This window comes from Danio rerio, chromosome 21, assembly GCF_052040795.2.
Source record: "Danio rerio strain M-AB ecotype USA chromosome 21, GRCz13ab, whole genome shotgun sequence".
In the NCBI taxonomy this organism is placed as follows: Eukaryota; Metazoa; Chordata; class Actinopteri; order Cypriniformes; family Danionidae; genus Danio; species Danio rerio.
This window is the reverse complement of record NC_141041.1, coordinates 49,742,898-49,760,000: the sequence shown is the minus strand read 5'-3', so window position 1 is coordinate 49,760,000 and position 17,103 is coordinate 49,742,898. Positions and strand designations below refer to the sequence as shown.

The 17,103-nt window shown below is 39.3% G+C and overlaps 2 protein-coding genes across 4 annotated transcripts in view; one reads left to right on the top strand and one right to left on the bottom strand.

Moving 5' to 3' along the window:
- Positions 1-17,103, bottom strand: part of gpr34l (G protein-coupled receptor 34 like) — a 224,102-nt gene that overhangs the window by 150,122 nt on the left and 56,877 nt on the right. The window lies entirely within an intron of this gene.
- gabrb4 (gamma-aminobutyric acid type A receptor subunit beta4) overlaps positions 1-17,103 on the top strand; it is a 115,738-nt gene that overhangs the window by 79,204 nt on the left and 19,431 nt on the right. For both annotated transcript variants that reach the window (XM_087301939.1, XM_087301938.1), the window contains exon 5: positions 13,051-13,133. In XM_087301939.1, the coding sequence (XP_087158065.1) occupies positions 13,051-13,133 (83 nt within the window). The remainder of the gene's footprint in view (positions 1-13,050; positions 13,134-17,103) is intronic.

The following is a 17,103-nucleotide window of genomic DNA, read 5'->3' as shown; positions in this document are numbered from 1 at the left end:
CATTGGGATAAATGACTTTTTATAGGCATTTCTTCGTGCTTTAGGATTTCTAAACCTGAGTCCTGATGGTAGCAATTCAAATGCTGAGTGAAGGGGGTGTGTATTATCTTTAAAAATCACAACTGCTCTTTTTTCCATAAAAGAGTCAAATAAAATCTGCAATGACTGCTGTTTGTGACCAGTTATCTTATTTGCCTGATTGATAATTTGCGCTAACTTCTTTTTCTGTTTAAGTGTTGTGTTACCAAACCATGAAACAATATTATATGTGAGAACACTCTCTATAAGTGAGGACTACTCTCTATATGCCAAGTTTAAAGTCTCTGTACTAACATTAAAACTTCTCAATTTGCGGAGAAGATAGAGGCGCTGACTTGCTTTCTTATAAACCGCCTCTACATTACTATTAAAATTCAATTTATTGTCAATAATAGCCCCTTTTTAATTATTATTATTCAATTATTAGCCCCTAATTAACCTGGTTAAGCCTTTAAATGTCACTTTACGCTGTATAGAAGTGTCTTGAAAAATATCTAGTCAAATATTATTTACTGTCATCATGGCAAAGATAAAATAAACCAGTTATCAGAGGTGAGTTATTACAACTATTATGTAGAGAAATGTGTTGATAAAAACTTCTCTCCGTTAAACAGAAATTGGGGGAAAAAATAAACAGGCTGAACGGTATGAAAAGCCATCAGTCTACAGGGATTTCCCAGTACTTCTCTGCTGCAATCAGGAGATCACACTGATTAACCACATAAAATGCCAAAGCAAAGCAAACACTCACAGATTACTATGGTAAAACTACAGCACTACATCATACAAAAGAGAGAGATCGACTTAGTGTCAATTACCAGCTCTATAATGATTTGATCAGCTGTAATGAGATTTTTCGCTGAGTTTTTCTGCCCCTTAGGACGTATAATGCGGTCTCAGTCGCCATCTTGTGGCGGAACATCAACCATCTTTGCTTTGCTCAATGACAGGCTAATGGCCGCTGCATGTCAGAAATGATAAATATTTTAAAATAGGCACTTATTAAATAAACTACATAGTTGCAATCTAAACAACTACATTCTCGCCTAAAAAAGTCTCAAAAGTGCATGATGTTGTCCAACAGCTGCAATATTTGTCAAACTGTAGTGAGTTTATTGATCTGCTGTCACTCTATTTGGGCAAAGTAATACACAAGGGTGAGGAAGCTGTACAAATTTATTGCACAACTATCATAAAATCATTTATGTAAAACAATAATATTTACATAGATGTGTAGACATAATTCTCACACAACTTAATCTTTGCACAGCACTAGTTCAGACTGAACATTTAAGGTAGGCCGCTGTTTACTTCATGTTTGACAGAAAGGTTGGTGTAATAATGAGAGGAAACTGTGACGTGGAACAGATGAGGAACACAAACAAACAGCTGCACACATGTATATTCATACAGTTGAAGTCAGAATTATTAGCCCCCTGTTTTTGTTCTTTTCCCCAATTTCTGTTTAACATAGAGCAGATTTCTTCAACACATTTCTAAACAAATTAGTTTTAGTAACTCATTTCTAATAACTGATTTATTTTATCTTTGTTATGATGACAGTAAATAATATTTAACTAGATATTTTTCAAGACACTTCAGCTTAAAGTGAAATTTAAAGGCTTAACTAGGTTAATTAGATTAACTAGGCAGGTTAGGGTTATTGTTTAACGATGGCTTATTCTGTAGACAATTGAAAAATAAATTAGCTTGGAGGGGCTATTAATTTTGACCCTTAAATAGATTTTAAAAAATTAAAACCTGCTTTTTTTCTAGCCGAAATTAAACAAATAAGACTTTCTCCAGAAGAAAAAACATTATCAGACATACTGTGAAAATTTCTGTGCTCTGTTAAACATAATTTGGGAAATATTTAAAAAAGAAATAGGGGGGTGAATAATTTTAACTTAAACTGTACATATATACACAAATAAAGCAACAGATGTTGTTTGCTCCTTAGGCATAAATAGAAGTTGCAATTTGAAACGTTTTGGATCTAAAAACAAACACAACCCTGCATGTTAATTATAGGATGCTCAGAGTGAAATGCACAGAGGGCAGTGTAATAGCTACATTACTACGGTACACCCATGCTCCATTACCTAATATAACTTCACTGTCATGTGTACGCTCTCCTGTTCACTGAAATGGACCGCTTTTGTCTGTGTGTGTGCTCAGCATGTGTGAGTACACCCTCTTGTGAAATTGAATATTCGTATCCATTTCTCAGTGAGTATAGGTCATCAGTTTTGGTGCAAAAACAAAACAGTTGCATTCTTTAAAATAAGAGTTTGGTCAGCGAACACCTTTAGGAATAGAAAGAGAACATATTTAATCTCAAGTGAGTTATTGCAAAAAAAACACAATTACAAAAACAAATGATGTCAACTGAATTTCATATTTATTTATGATTCGCTTGATTTTTCCTGTTTATTACATTTTTATTTATATTTACATTTAGCAGACACTTTAATCCATGAGGACAAGGAAGCAATTTACACAACTATAAGAGCAACAATGAAGAAGTGCTGTAGGCAAATTTCAGGTCTGTAAAGTGTAAGACGCAGAACATTAGTCATTCATTTATTCATTCATTCATTCATTAATTCATTCATTCATTCATTCATTTATTTATTTTTCTGTAGTACAGTTAGCGGTGGAGCCAGAGAGGCAATTGCAGATTAGGAAGGGAAGTGGAGACTAAATAGTTGAGTTTTTAGTGGTTTCTTGAAGACAGCGAGTGACTCTGCCGTTCTGATGCAGTTAGGGAGTTCATTCCACCAACTGGCCAGATTGAACGCGAGAGTTCGTGAAAGTGATTTCTTCCCTCTTTGGGATGGAACCACGAGGCGACCTTTATTCACAAAACGCAAGTTTCTGGAGGGCACATACATCTGCAGAAGTGAGGGCAGATAAGAAGGAGCAAAGCCAGAAGTCACTTTGTAAGCAAATCATCAGAGCTTTGAATTTGATGCGAGCAGCAACTGGCAGCCAGTGCAAACGGATGAGCAGCGGAGAGACATGTGCTGTTTTAGGTTCATTAAAGACCACTCGTGCTGCTGCATTCTGAAGCAGCTAAAGAGGTTTGATAGAGTTTGCTGGAAGCCCGGCTAGAATCGAGAGTTGTAATAGTCCAGTCTGGAGCGAACAAGAGCTTGAACAAGGAGTTGAGCTGCATGTTCAGATAGGAAGGGTCGGACCTTTCTGATGTTAAAGAGTGCGAATCTGCAAGATCAAGCTGTTCTAGAGATGTGGTCAGAGAAGTTTAGTTGGTCATCAATCGTTACTCCAAGGCTTTTCACCATTTTGGATGCAGCAACGGTTGCCCCATCCATCTGGATTGAAAAGTTATGATGTAGAGTCGGGTTGGCAGAAACTTCAAGCATTTCCGTTTTCGTGAGGTTAAGCTGAAGATGATGATCTTTCATCCAGTGTGAAATGTCTGACAGGCAGGCTGAGATGCGAGCCGGAACCGAGGGATCATCAGGGTTTATTATTTTTACCCAACATAATTATTTGAGTGTGCACATTTTCGGCTTGATTTAGTTTCAATTTTGGCTTTGGTACTGACTAATCTAATATATAAGCAGGTTATGCTATTATTGATTAGGGTAGTATAGGATGGCATGGTGGCTCAGTGGTTGGCACTGTTGCTGCACAGAAAGAAGGTCACTGGTTTGAGTCCCGGTTGGGTCAGTTGGCATTTCTGTATGGAGTTTGCATGTTCATGTTGGCGTGGGTTTCCTCCGGGTGATCTGGTTTCCACAGACCAAACACATGCTCTTTAGGGGAATTGGGTGAACTAAATTGGTCATACTGTATGAGTGTGTGAATGTGAGAGTGTATGGGCGTTTCCCAGTACTGGGTTGCGGCTGGAAGGGCATCCGCTGTGTAAAACATATGCCGGAATAGTTGGTGGTTCATTCCACTGTGGCGACCCCTGATAATCAGGGACTAAGCCGAAGGGAAGTTGATAAATGAGTTTATGGGTTTATTGAAAGTCCCTTGTTTGTGGCATAGAGGCGGCTTACGCAGCAACAGTTTAAGCCAAATATGTCCAACTTTTAATACATTTTGCATGTTCATTTACCCAAAAATGTGCTGAAAATGCATAAATCTGTAAAGGTGAAGTGGAAATTTTTGAAAAATCTGCCATTTTCATGTCTGTGTAAACACCTGAAAATGAGTACATTTACACGGACACCAATAATCCGCTTTTACTACAATTAAGACAATACTCTGATTAAGAGTCTACCATGTAAACAGCAATATTGACGACCTTAATTCAACTAAAGTTGAACTAATCCGAAATTTTAGTCACATTATTGAAGTTTCACACATATGATACATAATAAATTTAAAAAAACATGTCTATGGTATAAAAAAATGGATCTTAATAGATGGATTAATAAACATTTCAGTTAAAAAAAGTTGAATATTCGGACTATTTGTTCATGTGTTCATGTTATAATCAACTATATAAAATTCATATAGGGAAATTTTTAATCCAAATATTATTTTCTATTTTATCTGAAATATATTGAGGTCTGTACTTACAGAAACACACATTTTGTGTGACCCTTTTTATTTTGGCAAAATAATTAATTAACTAATAATAAATAAAGAACATTTTTCAGATTATTCTTATAACTTTTGAACTGTACATTATGTATGATTTGACAGTTTATTTTGATAAAAATTTTAAAATAAAAACATCTACATGAACACTTTACACATGGCTGTGTGACTGCCAAAATCGAAGAAAAAATATATATATATTTTTCATGGGAGATTCGATCACAGGTCTGCGGCTTAGAAATGCATTGTGCTTACCACTGGACCACATTGGCGCTATTACAGTGAGAGTAAAAAATAACTAATGACTTGCGACCCTTAAGACACAGCACTACTTTTTTTTGATGGCTCAATCTTTTTCTCCTATTTTTAGATTTCTGATCAAGTTATGTCAGATTTATTAATGTAGTGAATCATTTGATTTTCATTGAGCAGGTGTATTATTAATTTTTATTCGAATTCTTATATTCACTAAGGTGCCGCTGTTTGGGGTCGATAGTTACATTACATCATCATCATTAACGTTAGTTAACCTGCAGGCTGCATTTTTCTCATGGGGCTGCGAGAAAATAAATAAAAAGAGCGGCACTGTGGCAAAATAATGATTAAAAAGAGTAAAGCTATGGTCAAATAAATAAATAGAAGAAAAAAGTGTGACTGCTGAGAGTGCAAGCAGCTAGGGACACCGGCCCTCGCGGCCAAAAAACAGACCGGCCCCCACCGGGAATACTCCCGGTCCTCCCGATTAGCCATTCCGGGCCTGGTGACTGCATGTTATTGTTTTAAATGATTATGAATTAAAACGTGTGTGCCAACGTCTGTAACTCATGCTATATTTTTTTTTTTTTAAAATACAATATTATACTCGTATAAAATGCTAAAAAACTTTTTAGCAAAACATATTTATTTATTTTTAATATTTGAAACTTTTAATAGGAACATTTTCAAAAATAGTTTTGGCACAATGGCGCCCCCCATGTGTGACGCACCTTTGTTCCGCATATACTACGTACCCCCTTTTTGCACCGCTGACTACCCATACCACCAAACCTGTCCCTAACCCTACCCATATCCTACATTAGCAGCTCTTTAAGGCCCCGTTTACACTGCCAGTTAAATGTGACCCAATTCCGCTCATATGTGACACAGATCGTATCTGTTCTATGACCGTGTAAACACAAAAACAACGCATGCATTCGGATATTCAGAGATCGGTTTCAGGCCTCCTTCATATGTGGAAATAAACAGATATAGATCGGATATGTGACAATGCGACTGTCATGTAAACAGGCAGATCGGATTTATTGAGGCGTTCCGATCATTAAACTTGCGACAATGTGGCGCTTCTCCGCGGTTTAATGACAGAAAGAAGAGCGTGTGTGGAGATGCCGACGCGGTAAACAACATCAGAGGAAACATGGAGAAGGAAAGTGCTCAGTCGCCACAATTTGCTCCCACCAGACCTGAGATCTCTCTCGTACCCACAAATGACGTCCCTTTCCCACCTCCACCGCCTCAAAATCATTTTAAAGTTGGGCGAACTTCGTGTTGTAATGTTTGCTTTTTGTCGCTATTAATACAGGCACTGCGAGCTACACATACAACAACTTTATTCTCTCCAACAGCAGTGCGCACACAGGCAAAGGCTACACGCACACATCAGGGCAATACAATTAGATAAACTGCGTGGGGGTAAATCTGGGCTAAACCATTCACTGCTTATACTACACTTTGCATATTTCGCAGAGCTGAAAACAAGACAATTTCGTCCATCGTGGCTGGTGTGGCGCAGATGCTAGAATCCGCATTTATGCATGCGTGACATCGTAAATTGTATGACAAGTGTAAACGCATTAATTGGATATGGGTCACAATTAAAACAACGTGTAAACAGACAGACAAACAAATCAGATATAGACAACAAATCAGAATTGGGCATCAAGACCTGACAGTGTAAACGGGCCTAATGCTGCGTTCACACCAGATGTGGATTGCGCGTCAAGCGCAAGTGATTTACATGTTAAGTCAATGCAAACGTGCGAAAAGACATCCTGCGGCGCGTTACTCGCGATTGACGCAAATGGCGTGGAGCGAATTGAGCGTTTTGCGCGCTTAACAAGAATCTCTCGAATTCGAAAATCTAAACTTCAGCGGACATTCGCGCCGCGTTAACCAATCAGAAGCTTGCTCTTGTGGGGGCATGATTGTGACGTTGAGCCTGTTTTCCGAGGGAAATCCTCCAGGCGACACCGGCAACAGTTCATCAAACTGGGCTTGGCTCAGTCAGAAGCACCGCTGAAAGTCTCCATCATCCAGTATCAGTTTCTGGAGGAGTTGATGAGCTCACAGAGCTGGATGCACCTCTGAAAGGATGTAGTGGACTCAGACACGACCCTAAACGTATCGACGCTGTTTTTCAGTCTTCATAAAGCACATAAACACTGTTATTTTCTTCATAAAATCCATGTTATCCATTTAGCTATGAAGCTAGAGTCACCGGGCAGACAGACGCCCTGCCCATGACCCGAATCCGCGTCTGTTCTGAAGTGAATTTGACACGCAATTGAAGCGGATTTGACGCGCAAATGAAGCGAGTAAACTCAAATGTTCACGCGGCTATTTACACGCGAATGGCGCGATTAATCTGTGCGTTCCGCGTCTGGTGTGAACACAGCATAAGTCTTCTGCAATACAATACTTATTTTTGGGTTTGAATACACGCATTAGCTAATAAGGTTAACCAAGGGTTTTAGAGTCCTAACAATTAGGGACATCAGAAACCTGTTATGCATCTTGTAAAATGGCACATAATAGGTCCCCTTTAATGGTGAACTATGATTAATAAGTGTTGTACAGTTATTGCTCATTCTTAGTTCATCTTAATTATAAAGTGTGACCTTTTTTATTTGAATATTAGTGACAGACCGAGCAGGTCATTTGTTACTCGTAACATCATAGTCCACGTGAGTCATTCTCCATCTTTCAGCAAAATGGCAGCTGTCACAAAAATGTGTTGACGCATCGTGATTTTGCTCCTATTATTATAATCCTTTTTTTTTTCGGTGGCTTAACACAAGAATGATTTCTCATATGTGTTACCACATGGTGTTCTGGAGAAAGACTCCCACCACGTCCACAATGTGTGAAGATTTGAGTCGATTTGCGATAGCATGGTGCAGGGGTGCCATATTCTTGTAGGCCAAGGCGTTTTCAAGATCTGTGCTGAATTATCCATTGTCATAATGATGTACAGTCTCAGTTTAAACCATTTAAATACGATGCAAAATTCCATCTTTCAGCTGCAGTTTTGCAGGTATAGAAGCCATACAAGACAAGAATCCCCTTTTCCTCAATGCAAATCACTCTTGTAGAGGGTTAGAGCTCTAAAACCTTTGATTAACCTGATTTACTACCGTTTGTATTTTCATTCAGAAATTGTATTGCAGAAGACTTAAAGAGCTATTAATGTGGGGTACAGGTAGGGTTAGGGACAGGTTTGGTGGTATGGGTGGGTTTAACCAGATAACTCTGCTGCTATTTGGGGATTTCCGCCTGGATTTTGCCTATACCCAAATTTAAAAGCTTCCCAAATCCTCATGCAGAGGTGTAAATGCAAAAATCTGGTATCGTTTTAAAGAAAACGCTTTGAATTTTCATAAAACACTATTGAAAGTGTGTAAAATAACTGTATATGTTGTCTGTGTTACAATAAACACCTAAATAAAGAGTTGCTTTTTTTTTTTTTAATAAACTCAAATTTGAGAGTGTACCTTTTAGGTTGTGTGTGGTCTAGCGTGCTGTAATTAATTTTTGTGGTTGCTGCACATGTCTGTGATCATAGGAAAAAAGAAAAATGTCTCCACCATAATCTATGCAAAAGTTATTGTATTCCAACTGATGAGAGGTGCTGTACAAGCCACAGGGAGCGATCATTGTTTTCATATTTCACTATTCTTTTGTTTGATCAAACATAATTCACTGTGTTTGGAGCACGTCAGACATGTAAAAGGATTACTTATGCACATCACCTCAAAAATAGAAGAGAATGGCCCTGAAGCGCACAGCATAAGGTAAGAGATGACAGCTGTCTGTGCTATCTGGGGCTGCTTATTGATCATAAATGTATTGTTTTCACTTCTGCTCCATGGAAACACTGCGATTCATTCGACAACTGTTTGAATGCTAGAAAGAGTAGCGTGCAAATCAAATGATTAAACCCTGTTGTTTTGGAAAACAAATAAAGACGTTTGGTCACACTTTATTTTGATAGTCAATTTGTTGAATATAAGTTACATTGCATCTACATGCCAACTAATTCTCATTTGATTTTAAGTAGAGTGTTAGGTTGGGGTTAGGGTTAGTGTAAGTTGACATGTACTTGCAAAGTTTCTTATAATCAGTTAAATGTCTGTTTAGCAGATATTTAACAGATATTAAGCAGACTAATACTCAAGTGGACCATCAAAATAAAGTGTTACCGACATTTCATTTGCATCTATTTTGTTTAATATGCCTCTGTTACACGTACAAAACTTGCTCATTCTACCGGCCATAGCGGCAATTGGACAGCCGCTACAATACTAATAATGGAAATCCTAACAAATACAATAGAGTTGTATCGCTTCTCTCTCAAAGCCCTGATTACAGACTTTATTTACAGGTGTAATTGCTCGAAAAAATTAAAAATACAAGTACAATGTATGTACATTTATGTAGCAACACCAAATAAACAAATCAAAATAACTTAATGGTATTTATAATGTGTAAGGAATACATTTGAGTTACCTATCTTTTCCATATGGACAACTTTTCAAGTGTGGTCAGTTCGCTTGTAGCCCACTTTGTACAGTGGTGTGCTGTAGAGTGCTCAGATTCGAGTCAAGTGAAGCTCGCTTCCACAAAAGAGATAAAAAGCAATGTAAAATCAAGGTAAAACTATGTTGTAGCACTGCAATTGTAAAAACACTATTGGTTGGGTTTAGGGAAGGGTGGTTTGCTAGGTGATCTGTACGACAAGTGCTGCCTTTGCTCGTATGTGTAAAAGAATGATCTGATATACACAAGAAAACATACCCTAACATGTTTCAGAGTGGCAAAAGCGCAGACAGCGCCCTCTAGTGGAATTGTTATCTGTAACGTACAACAAAACGTAGCCTAAGTAACGTATTTCAGAGTCGCAAAAGTGTAGACAGCGCCCTCTAGTGGATTTGTCATCTGAAATGTCCAACAAAACGTACCCTAAGTAACGTATTTCAGATTCACAATAATGTAGACAGCGCCCTCAAGTGGATTTTTCATCGAAAATGGTCAACAAAACATACATTAAGTAACATATTTTAGAGTTGCAAAAGTGTAGACAGCGCCCTCTAGTGGATTTGTCATCTGAAAGCATGCAACGAAATAAAAAATGTAGGGTGAGGCATGTATTTCCAAGGGGCTTGGGCTGGAAAGTGACACATTAATCATCTGAATTCTATACAGCTTTGTAGAATCACACATTGTCACAGAGACTAGATAGTATCGAGGATCTCTATTGTCCTTCACAATACTTCATGCATCAGAGGTGTTCATGAAGGTGTACACGTCTGTCAGCATCAGATCTGACCAGCTGGAAGCTCCCTGGAGAGACTGAGTCAGCACTGTGTGTGTGTGTGTGTGTGTGTGTGTGTGTGTGTGTGTGTGTGTGTGTGTGTGTGTGTGTGTGTGTGTGTGTGTGTGTGTGTGTGTGTGTGCGTGCGTGTCCAATCATTACCAAACCCAGAGAGACTACAGGAATGTGGACAAGGAGAAGTGAGCAAGGCTAGAGGACGGGGAGGATGTAACATTAATGACTAATCTAATGATATGGATGTACAGTACATGATCCACTTGTTATGTATTAATATTCATGCACCCTTTTAACAAGACAGTTGTGATGTGTTTAACGGTCATCAGCATCTTATATCCTTTTAATATTTTAATTTTAATGTTAACGTGTAAGCTATTTAATCTGTTAAAGAATTAGTTCACCTAAAAATTGAGATTCTGTTACTGACTCACCCTCATATCTGTCCAAACTCCTGAGATCTTCGCAGGACAAATGGTGGTATTTTAGAGTAAATTTGAGAGCTCCCTCATCCTCCATAGACAGCAAGGGTCCTGAGACGCTCAAAGTCCTGAAAAGGAACCAAAAACTTTGTTAAAAAGCCCCTTTTATTATTATTTTTGAAAATGAGCCTCTGTGCAGTGTGTAAAACAGCTCCAAGTGAAGTGAAATATCCAGCTAAGGCTGAAATCTGAAAGCTTGCCATGTTTGAAACTACTAATTGATCTATAAAAGAGTCGATTCAAGAGTTGTTTAAATGAATCGTGAGGGTAATGAGTCTTTAGCCATGTCGGTGTGACGTCAATACAGAACTCAAGCCCGCCCATTGGTTAAAGTTTATTTTTGCAGAAATACCTCAGCATTATGTGTTTAAGATGTAAACAAAGGAAATGTTAAAGGAGAGGGGTTCCAGACCGACACCCTATGAGTGAGCAAGGGACTTTTCCTGGGGGAGGAGTCACAGACCTACAGCTAATAAGTGACCAAGATTTAGATTCTAGGTCATGCCGATGTGCAGGGGGCGGAGTCACAGATCTACAACTAATAAGTGTGCAAAATGCAGGCCAAAGGAGTTTTAGGGGAGGAGTCACAGACTGACACCCAATGAGTGAGCAAGATGTATGCTACGGCAATGTTTAGGGGGAGGAGTCACAGACCTGAAGCCAATGAGCAAGCAAGATGTAGACCACAAGAATTAGTTTGTTTGGTTTTTTTTACGTGCACAAGCAGCGTAGTAGTATGAGAAGAACAGTGATTTGATGACTTTTATAATGCACAGTGTGCTTTCAGGATTACTGTTTACTTTTTAGCAAGGCTTGACCAATCAGGATCCAGGACCACAACCTTATGTGCAGTGCTCAATTTGTGAATCGCGAGGTCCCAGAACAGATCTGGGTAACAGATTCGGCAAGGTAACCGAGGATGGAGAGGCACTGAAGTGGAGGTTGGTTGGTTGGAGGTTGGTGCGGTGGATGGCGGAGGGGTGTCACGGATGATAGTGACCGCAGTGGGGTTGTCACGGACGAAAGTAGAGAGGGTTGGGGAGTCGTGGAAGAAAGTGAAAGTGAACAACGGATGGGGAAGGAGGGCGGTTATGGAGGGGGATCAGTAAAATGAGGTGCCAGATCAGATTTCAGAGGTGCCGGATCCGGCATGTTCCGGCACAAATTAAGCCCTGGTTGTGTGTGTTTTTCATATATTTCATTGTGTATTCACCAATTAATAATTTCATGACACGCAAGCCATCTAGTTTTATAAGATCTTCAGCATGCACTTCTGTTTTTTAAACTCTTTTTCATATTTTTTTTAGATGTAAAAAAAAAACATGTAAGATACCCTAATGAAACATACCCTAAGTTACGTATTTCAGAGTCGCAAAAGTGTAGACAGCGCCCTCTAGTGGATTTGTCACCTGAAACGTACAACAAAACGTACCCTAAGTAGCATATTTTTGATTTGATAAAATATAGAGAGCACCTACTTGTGGATTTGTCATCTGAAATGTTCAACAAAACGTACCCTAAGTAACGCATTTCAGAGTCGTAAAAATGTAGACAGCGCCCTCTAGTGGACTTGTCATCTGAAATGTTCAACAAAACGTACCCTAAGTAACATATTTCAGAGTCGCAAAAGTGTAGACAGCGCCCTCTAGTGGATTTGTCATCTGAAACGTACAACAAAACGTACCCTAAGTAACATATTTTAGATTTGAAAAAATGTAGAGAGCGCCTACTAGTAGATTTGACATCTAAAAACATGCAAAGAAACAAAAAAAAATGTAGGCTGACGCATGTATTTTCAACGTGTCTGGGCAGGAAAGTGACACATTACTCATCTGAATTCTATACAGCTTTGTAGAATCACACATTGTCACAGAGACTAGATAGTATTGGAGAATTTGTTCCGGCACAAATTAAGCCCTGCTTATGAGTGTGTTTTCATATATTTCATTGCGTATTTACCAATTAATACTTCCCTTGAGAGCCAAGCCATCTAGTTTCACAAGATCTTCAGCATGCACTTCTGTTTTTTTAATGTCTTTATCATATTTTTTAAGAAGATGTAAAAATAAAACACATGTAAGATATCTTAACCATTACCTCCAAAACAAAACAAGAGGCAAACATCGTTTGCCTACCAATGGCTGCACTTCTCTCCTTTTTTCATTCTTATTATAAGGAAATAGATGCCAAACATTAGTCATGACTCACATGTTCACATGGTGCAGTCAAGGCTAAGCTATGATTTCCTAAAGGTTACCAAGGTAACAGTGCCTCTCATTCTCTCTCTGTCTCTCTCTACTCTTTTTTTTTTAACCCTCTGTTCTTTGTTTTTTTTTTGTCCTTTTCCAGAATAACTACGACGGCAGCTTGCATGATGGACCTGAGACGGTACCCTCTCGATGAGCAAAACTGCACCCTGGAGATCGAGAGCTGTAAGTTACACACACAAACACACATAAAGCTATATTTTTAGGGATGAAATGATGTTTCTACTGGACAGACTGTACATTCCATCCCCCTATCCCTAAACCAAACACTAACAAGAAACAATCTGCACTTTAAGATTTTTAAAATAGTTCATTCTGTCTGATTTATGAGCTGTTTACTACCGGGAACCAAAAAAATTTCTCCACAAGGTCAAAATGTATTGCTTATCGACATACATCTGGGGATATTTGGTCCCCATGATGTAATAAATACAAGGTACACACCATAGAGTGTAAAATATATGGATGTAGTATCCGTGACGTCACCCATAGGTTTCTAAAGAGCGCAAAAGAAGCCACAAGTAGGCGCGGCCAACCGTCGCCATTATGTTCGCACGTCATCACACCCACGGCGGGATACCAAACAAGGGCAAAGAGGCGGAGAGTGGGCGGAGCTACAGACACCTGCTGATAGTTTGCTTGGACCTGGTTCAGACACACTTTACTTTGGGAGAACGCTTAATACTTCATCACCTGCGACTCGTTTGTGTTCTGACCACTTGTGCTTGGTTGTACACTATATCAATAAAGTGTTTAGACTTTTAAAAACACTGCTGTAACACATTGAGCCACTAAACATTGTTCTCAACAGGAGAAAAACGCGAATTACTTCCAAACACTTCAGATATAGTCTGTGTTAGTTAATGTAAGACTATTGATGAAATCCAGCATAACACTGTATGACAACGCTTTAGATGACTGTTCTAGAGCCTACAGCTAATCAATTCATCAGATTCTGGAGTGCATTACAGCTCTAAACATAAATATAAACCATAAATGATCTTAAATAAAACAAATACATGTATAGAGATGGTATATAAGTATATAACTTTACTCACATGGGAAACGGAGGCCACGTGAATGGTTTGTGAGCACAATTAAGTGCACTCAGCATGCCATGCCATCCAATAATTGTAGGAAACAAGTCCAAAAGGCAGTTGACTGTGTAAAGCCACATAAAACAACACAGAAATACGATAAATATGCCGAGTTCAGTGGCTAATCTGCAGGATTCAGCTGAGGTGACGTGACGACGGCCAACGAGACCAGGCTGTCACTCAAGTGGCCACGCCCTTAATTATGCAAACTTAATATAACTTAATATAAAGGAAACGGATGAGTTATTAAAAAATTCACCCCCTCACAGTTGTCATGACGGGTAATATTAGCTGTATTAACCGAAATCTTTTTTGTAGCAGGCTGTAAACACCTTTTTTTCTGCTGTAAAGTTGGCCATTCTAACAGTGGGCTCAATTGAAATTTGCTCTATTTTGAAGCCAGGAGCGGCCAGGACTAGCGGAATTTCGGATGAATTGCAGTTTTAGTTACTTCCGTATTGGCTTCCTGAGGGAGAGCGGGAGGTTGCCGCTTGGTACACACACAAAATACAACACAAGATGTGACTTTAGCTGCACGTGGTTCCTAAACTGTAATATGGTCAATTTAATAGTCTTAAACATATTTCATGCAAATGACTTTACAATTTAAGCATATATAAAAATATTTATTTATGGCAGAAACTAGATATTAAATGGAGAACAACTAACTGAGTGTTTGCACTTTGATTACATCCAAACATTTTCAATCGGCTCAAATTGAGTTGTATGAATGCTCTGTTAATAGTTCGAAGTTATGTGTTGAGTCAATTGAAACACTGGGCTCTATTTGAATAATCTAGGCCAGCGGTACCCAATAGGGGGGTGGCGGCCCACAAGGGGGCCTCAGTGAGCTTTGTGGGGGGTTGCGTCATGTTTTAAAAAAATCTTAGCAGTGGACAATTAGGAGAATGATCATGTTGCCTTAGTTCATTTTATCCCCTAGCTCAGTGGTCCTTAACCACTGGTCCGTGGATCAATTGGTACCGGACGCACGATAAATCATTAATTATTTCCATTTAATTTATTATCTGAGTCTGAACAATCTTTTATTTTGAAAAAATAGGGTTTTCTTTTGGAAAATTACCGTATTCTCTCACATTTTGGTCACTTGAGCGCCCACATTTAACCCAAAAGCAGCAAAATAAGTAATAAATGGACATTTTTGGAAAGTTTCTTTGTGTACGGAAAAAGGCCCAGTGAACGAACCCGCGAACTGCCTAGGAATAGATCCGCAACCCACTTGTCAACAAATCAGGTGAATCCACCATGGCTGTGCAAGAAGATCAACTGATGGAGATCGCAAATGCCGGCAGCCTTTTATAGGCCGTTCGCATATCGCGTATTTCTAGAGTCTGCACAAGTTTGTTGTTTCCAATTGAAGTGCGCAGCTTGCGCGCACAAGCAGCATGACGCACTCACACCAATGAACCCCAGGCCGAGAGCGCACTGCGAGTCACGTGACAAGAATTAACCGATCAGCTTCAGCTTGTATGCAATAATGACACTAGTTTTCTCAGACAAACACAGAACACACAAACACTGCAGTGCTTTGTACTTTTCTCCATAAATAAAACTTGTATCAGAGTGACAGCAATGTTTTGTCAGTTTGTCATCCTCTGAGAAAAGGATTGATGGTCGCTGTGGCGAGGGGGCGTGGCTGAGAGCCGTGGGAACGGGGTGAGGCCACCGCGTAAGTGGATACACCTGCGGTGCGCACCTCTCTTGGCTTCCTCTGCCATCGGTCCTCCTTTTATGGTCCAGAGCTAATTCCGTGGGATCCGAGGCAGGTGCGCACCGCAGGTGTATCCACTTACACGGTGGCCTCACCCCGTTCCCACGGCTCTCGGCCACGCCCCCTCGCCACAGTCACATAGCAACCTACAAAACACCCTCAAACCCATGCAGTAAAACTGACAAGCGTTGACCCGTGCGTGGTGATAAACAGGTTGAGAAACACTGACAAAGCTGACCAAAAATTGACAAATTTGTAATCTGTCCTCCACAAAAAAGCCCTGCAGCAATCTTCACACTAATTGATCGAGCATAACCAATAACATGCAAGTAGTAAATTGTAATAGCCTATTCTATGTTTTTCCCTAATACACCAGTGGGAATACTGATATTTTTGTCATTGAATTTCAAATATGGTCAATCTAAAAGCCAAAGGCTTATGTTTTTCAGTAACAAATGGCCTACTGATGTTTTGCATTTATACTACATTAGGCTATCATTCATTCATTCAATTTCTTTTCGGCTAAGTCCCTTTATTAATCCGGGGTCGCCACAGCGGAATGAACCGCCAACTTATCTGGCACATGTTTTACCTAGCGGATGCCCTTCTAGCTGCAACCCATCTCTAGGAAACATTAGGCTATTATTTGTGCATAAACGTATCTAGATATAGTAACAAACATACTGTAACATTTTTGTCATCATTACTGCAAACTTATATGAGCGAATTTATCATTAAATGTGGAGGGGGGCCTCACAATATTTTCCGGGGAAAAAGGGGGTCTCAGGAAAAAAAAGTTTGGGAACCACTGAACTAGGCGCAAAAATATGGTCTGTGCCCCAGCGCATAGTCTTACATGGTTGTGCTTATTCTCTTAATGAGTTCTGGGTGTGTTTTGAGCATAACGTGCATTAAACCAATCAGAGTCTCATCTCCCATTCCCTTTAAGAGTCAGTTGTGTCGCTCCATGGTGCATTTGCTATTTACATGGCGAGTTTGTAAGTGTAAAACCTGCTTCACTAGCGAGAAAACAGTTAAACAGAGCTTCTGCAGTGCGAGGATGAAGAACGAGCCTCCTCCATTCAGCCTCTTTCTCTTTACTTTTACTCTTTCCTCCTTTATTATAGTGGAGTAAGTAGACGGTGGAAACTCACTCCACTGAACACATCCATTAGCCCACATATTTAATTTAGTTTGTTAAGCACAACGATTTGTTTCAAAACTACTTCTAAATTCAGTTCTGATCTCCAGCAAAGTAATAAATGAGCAATAAAAACAAAGTGTGGTCAGAAAACGGAGTTATATC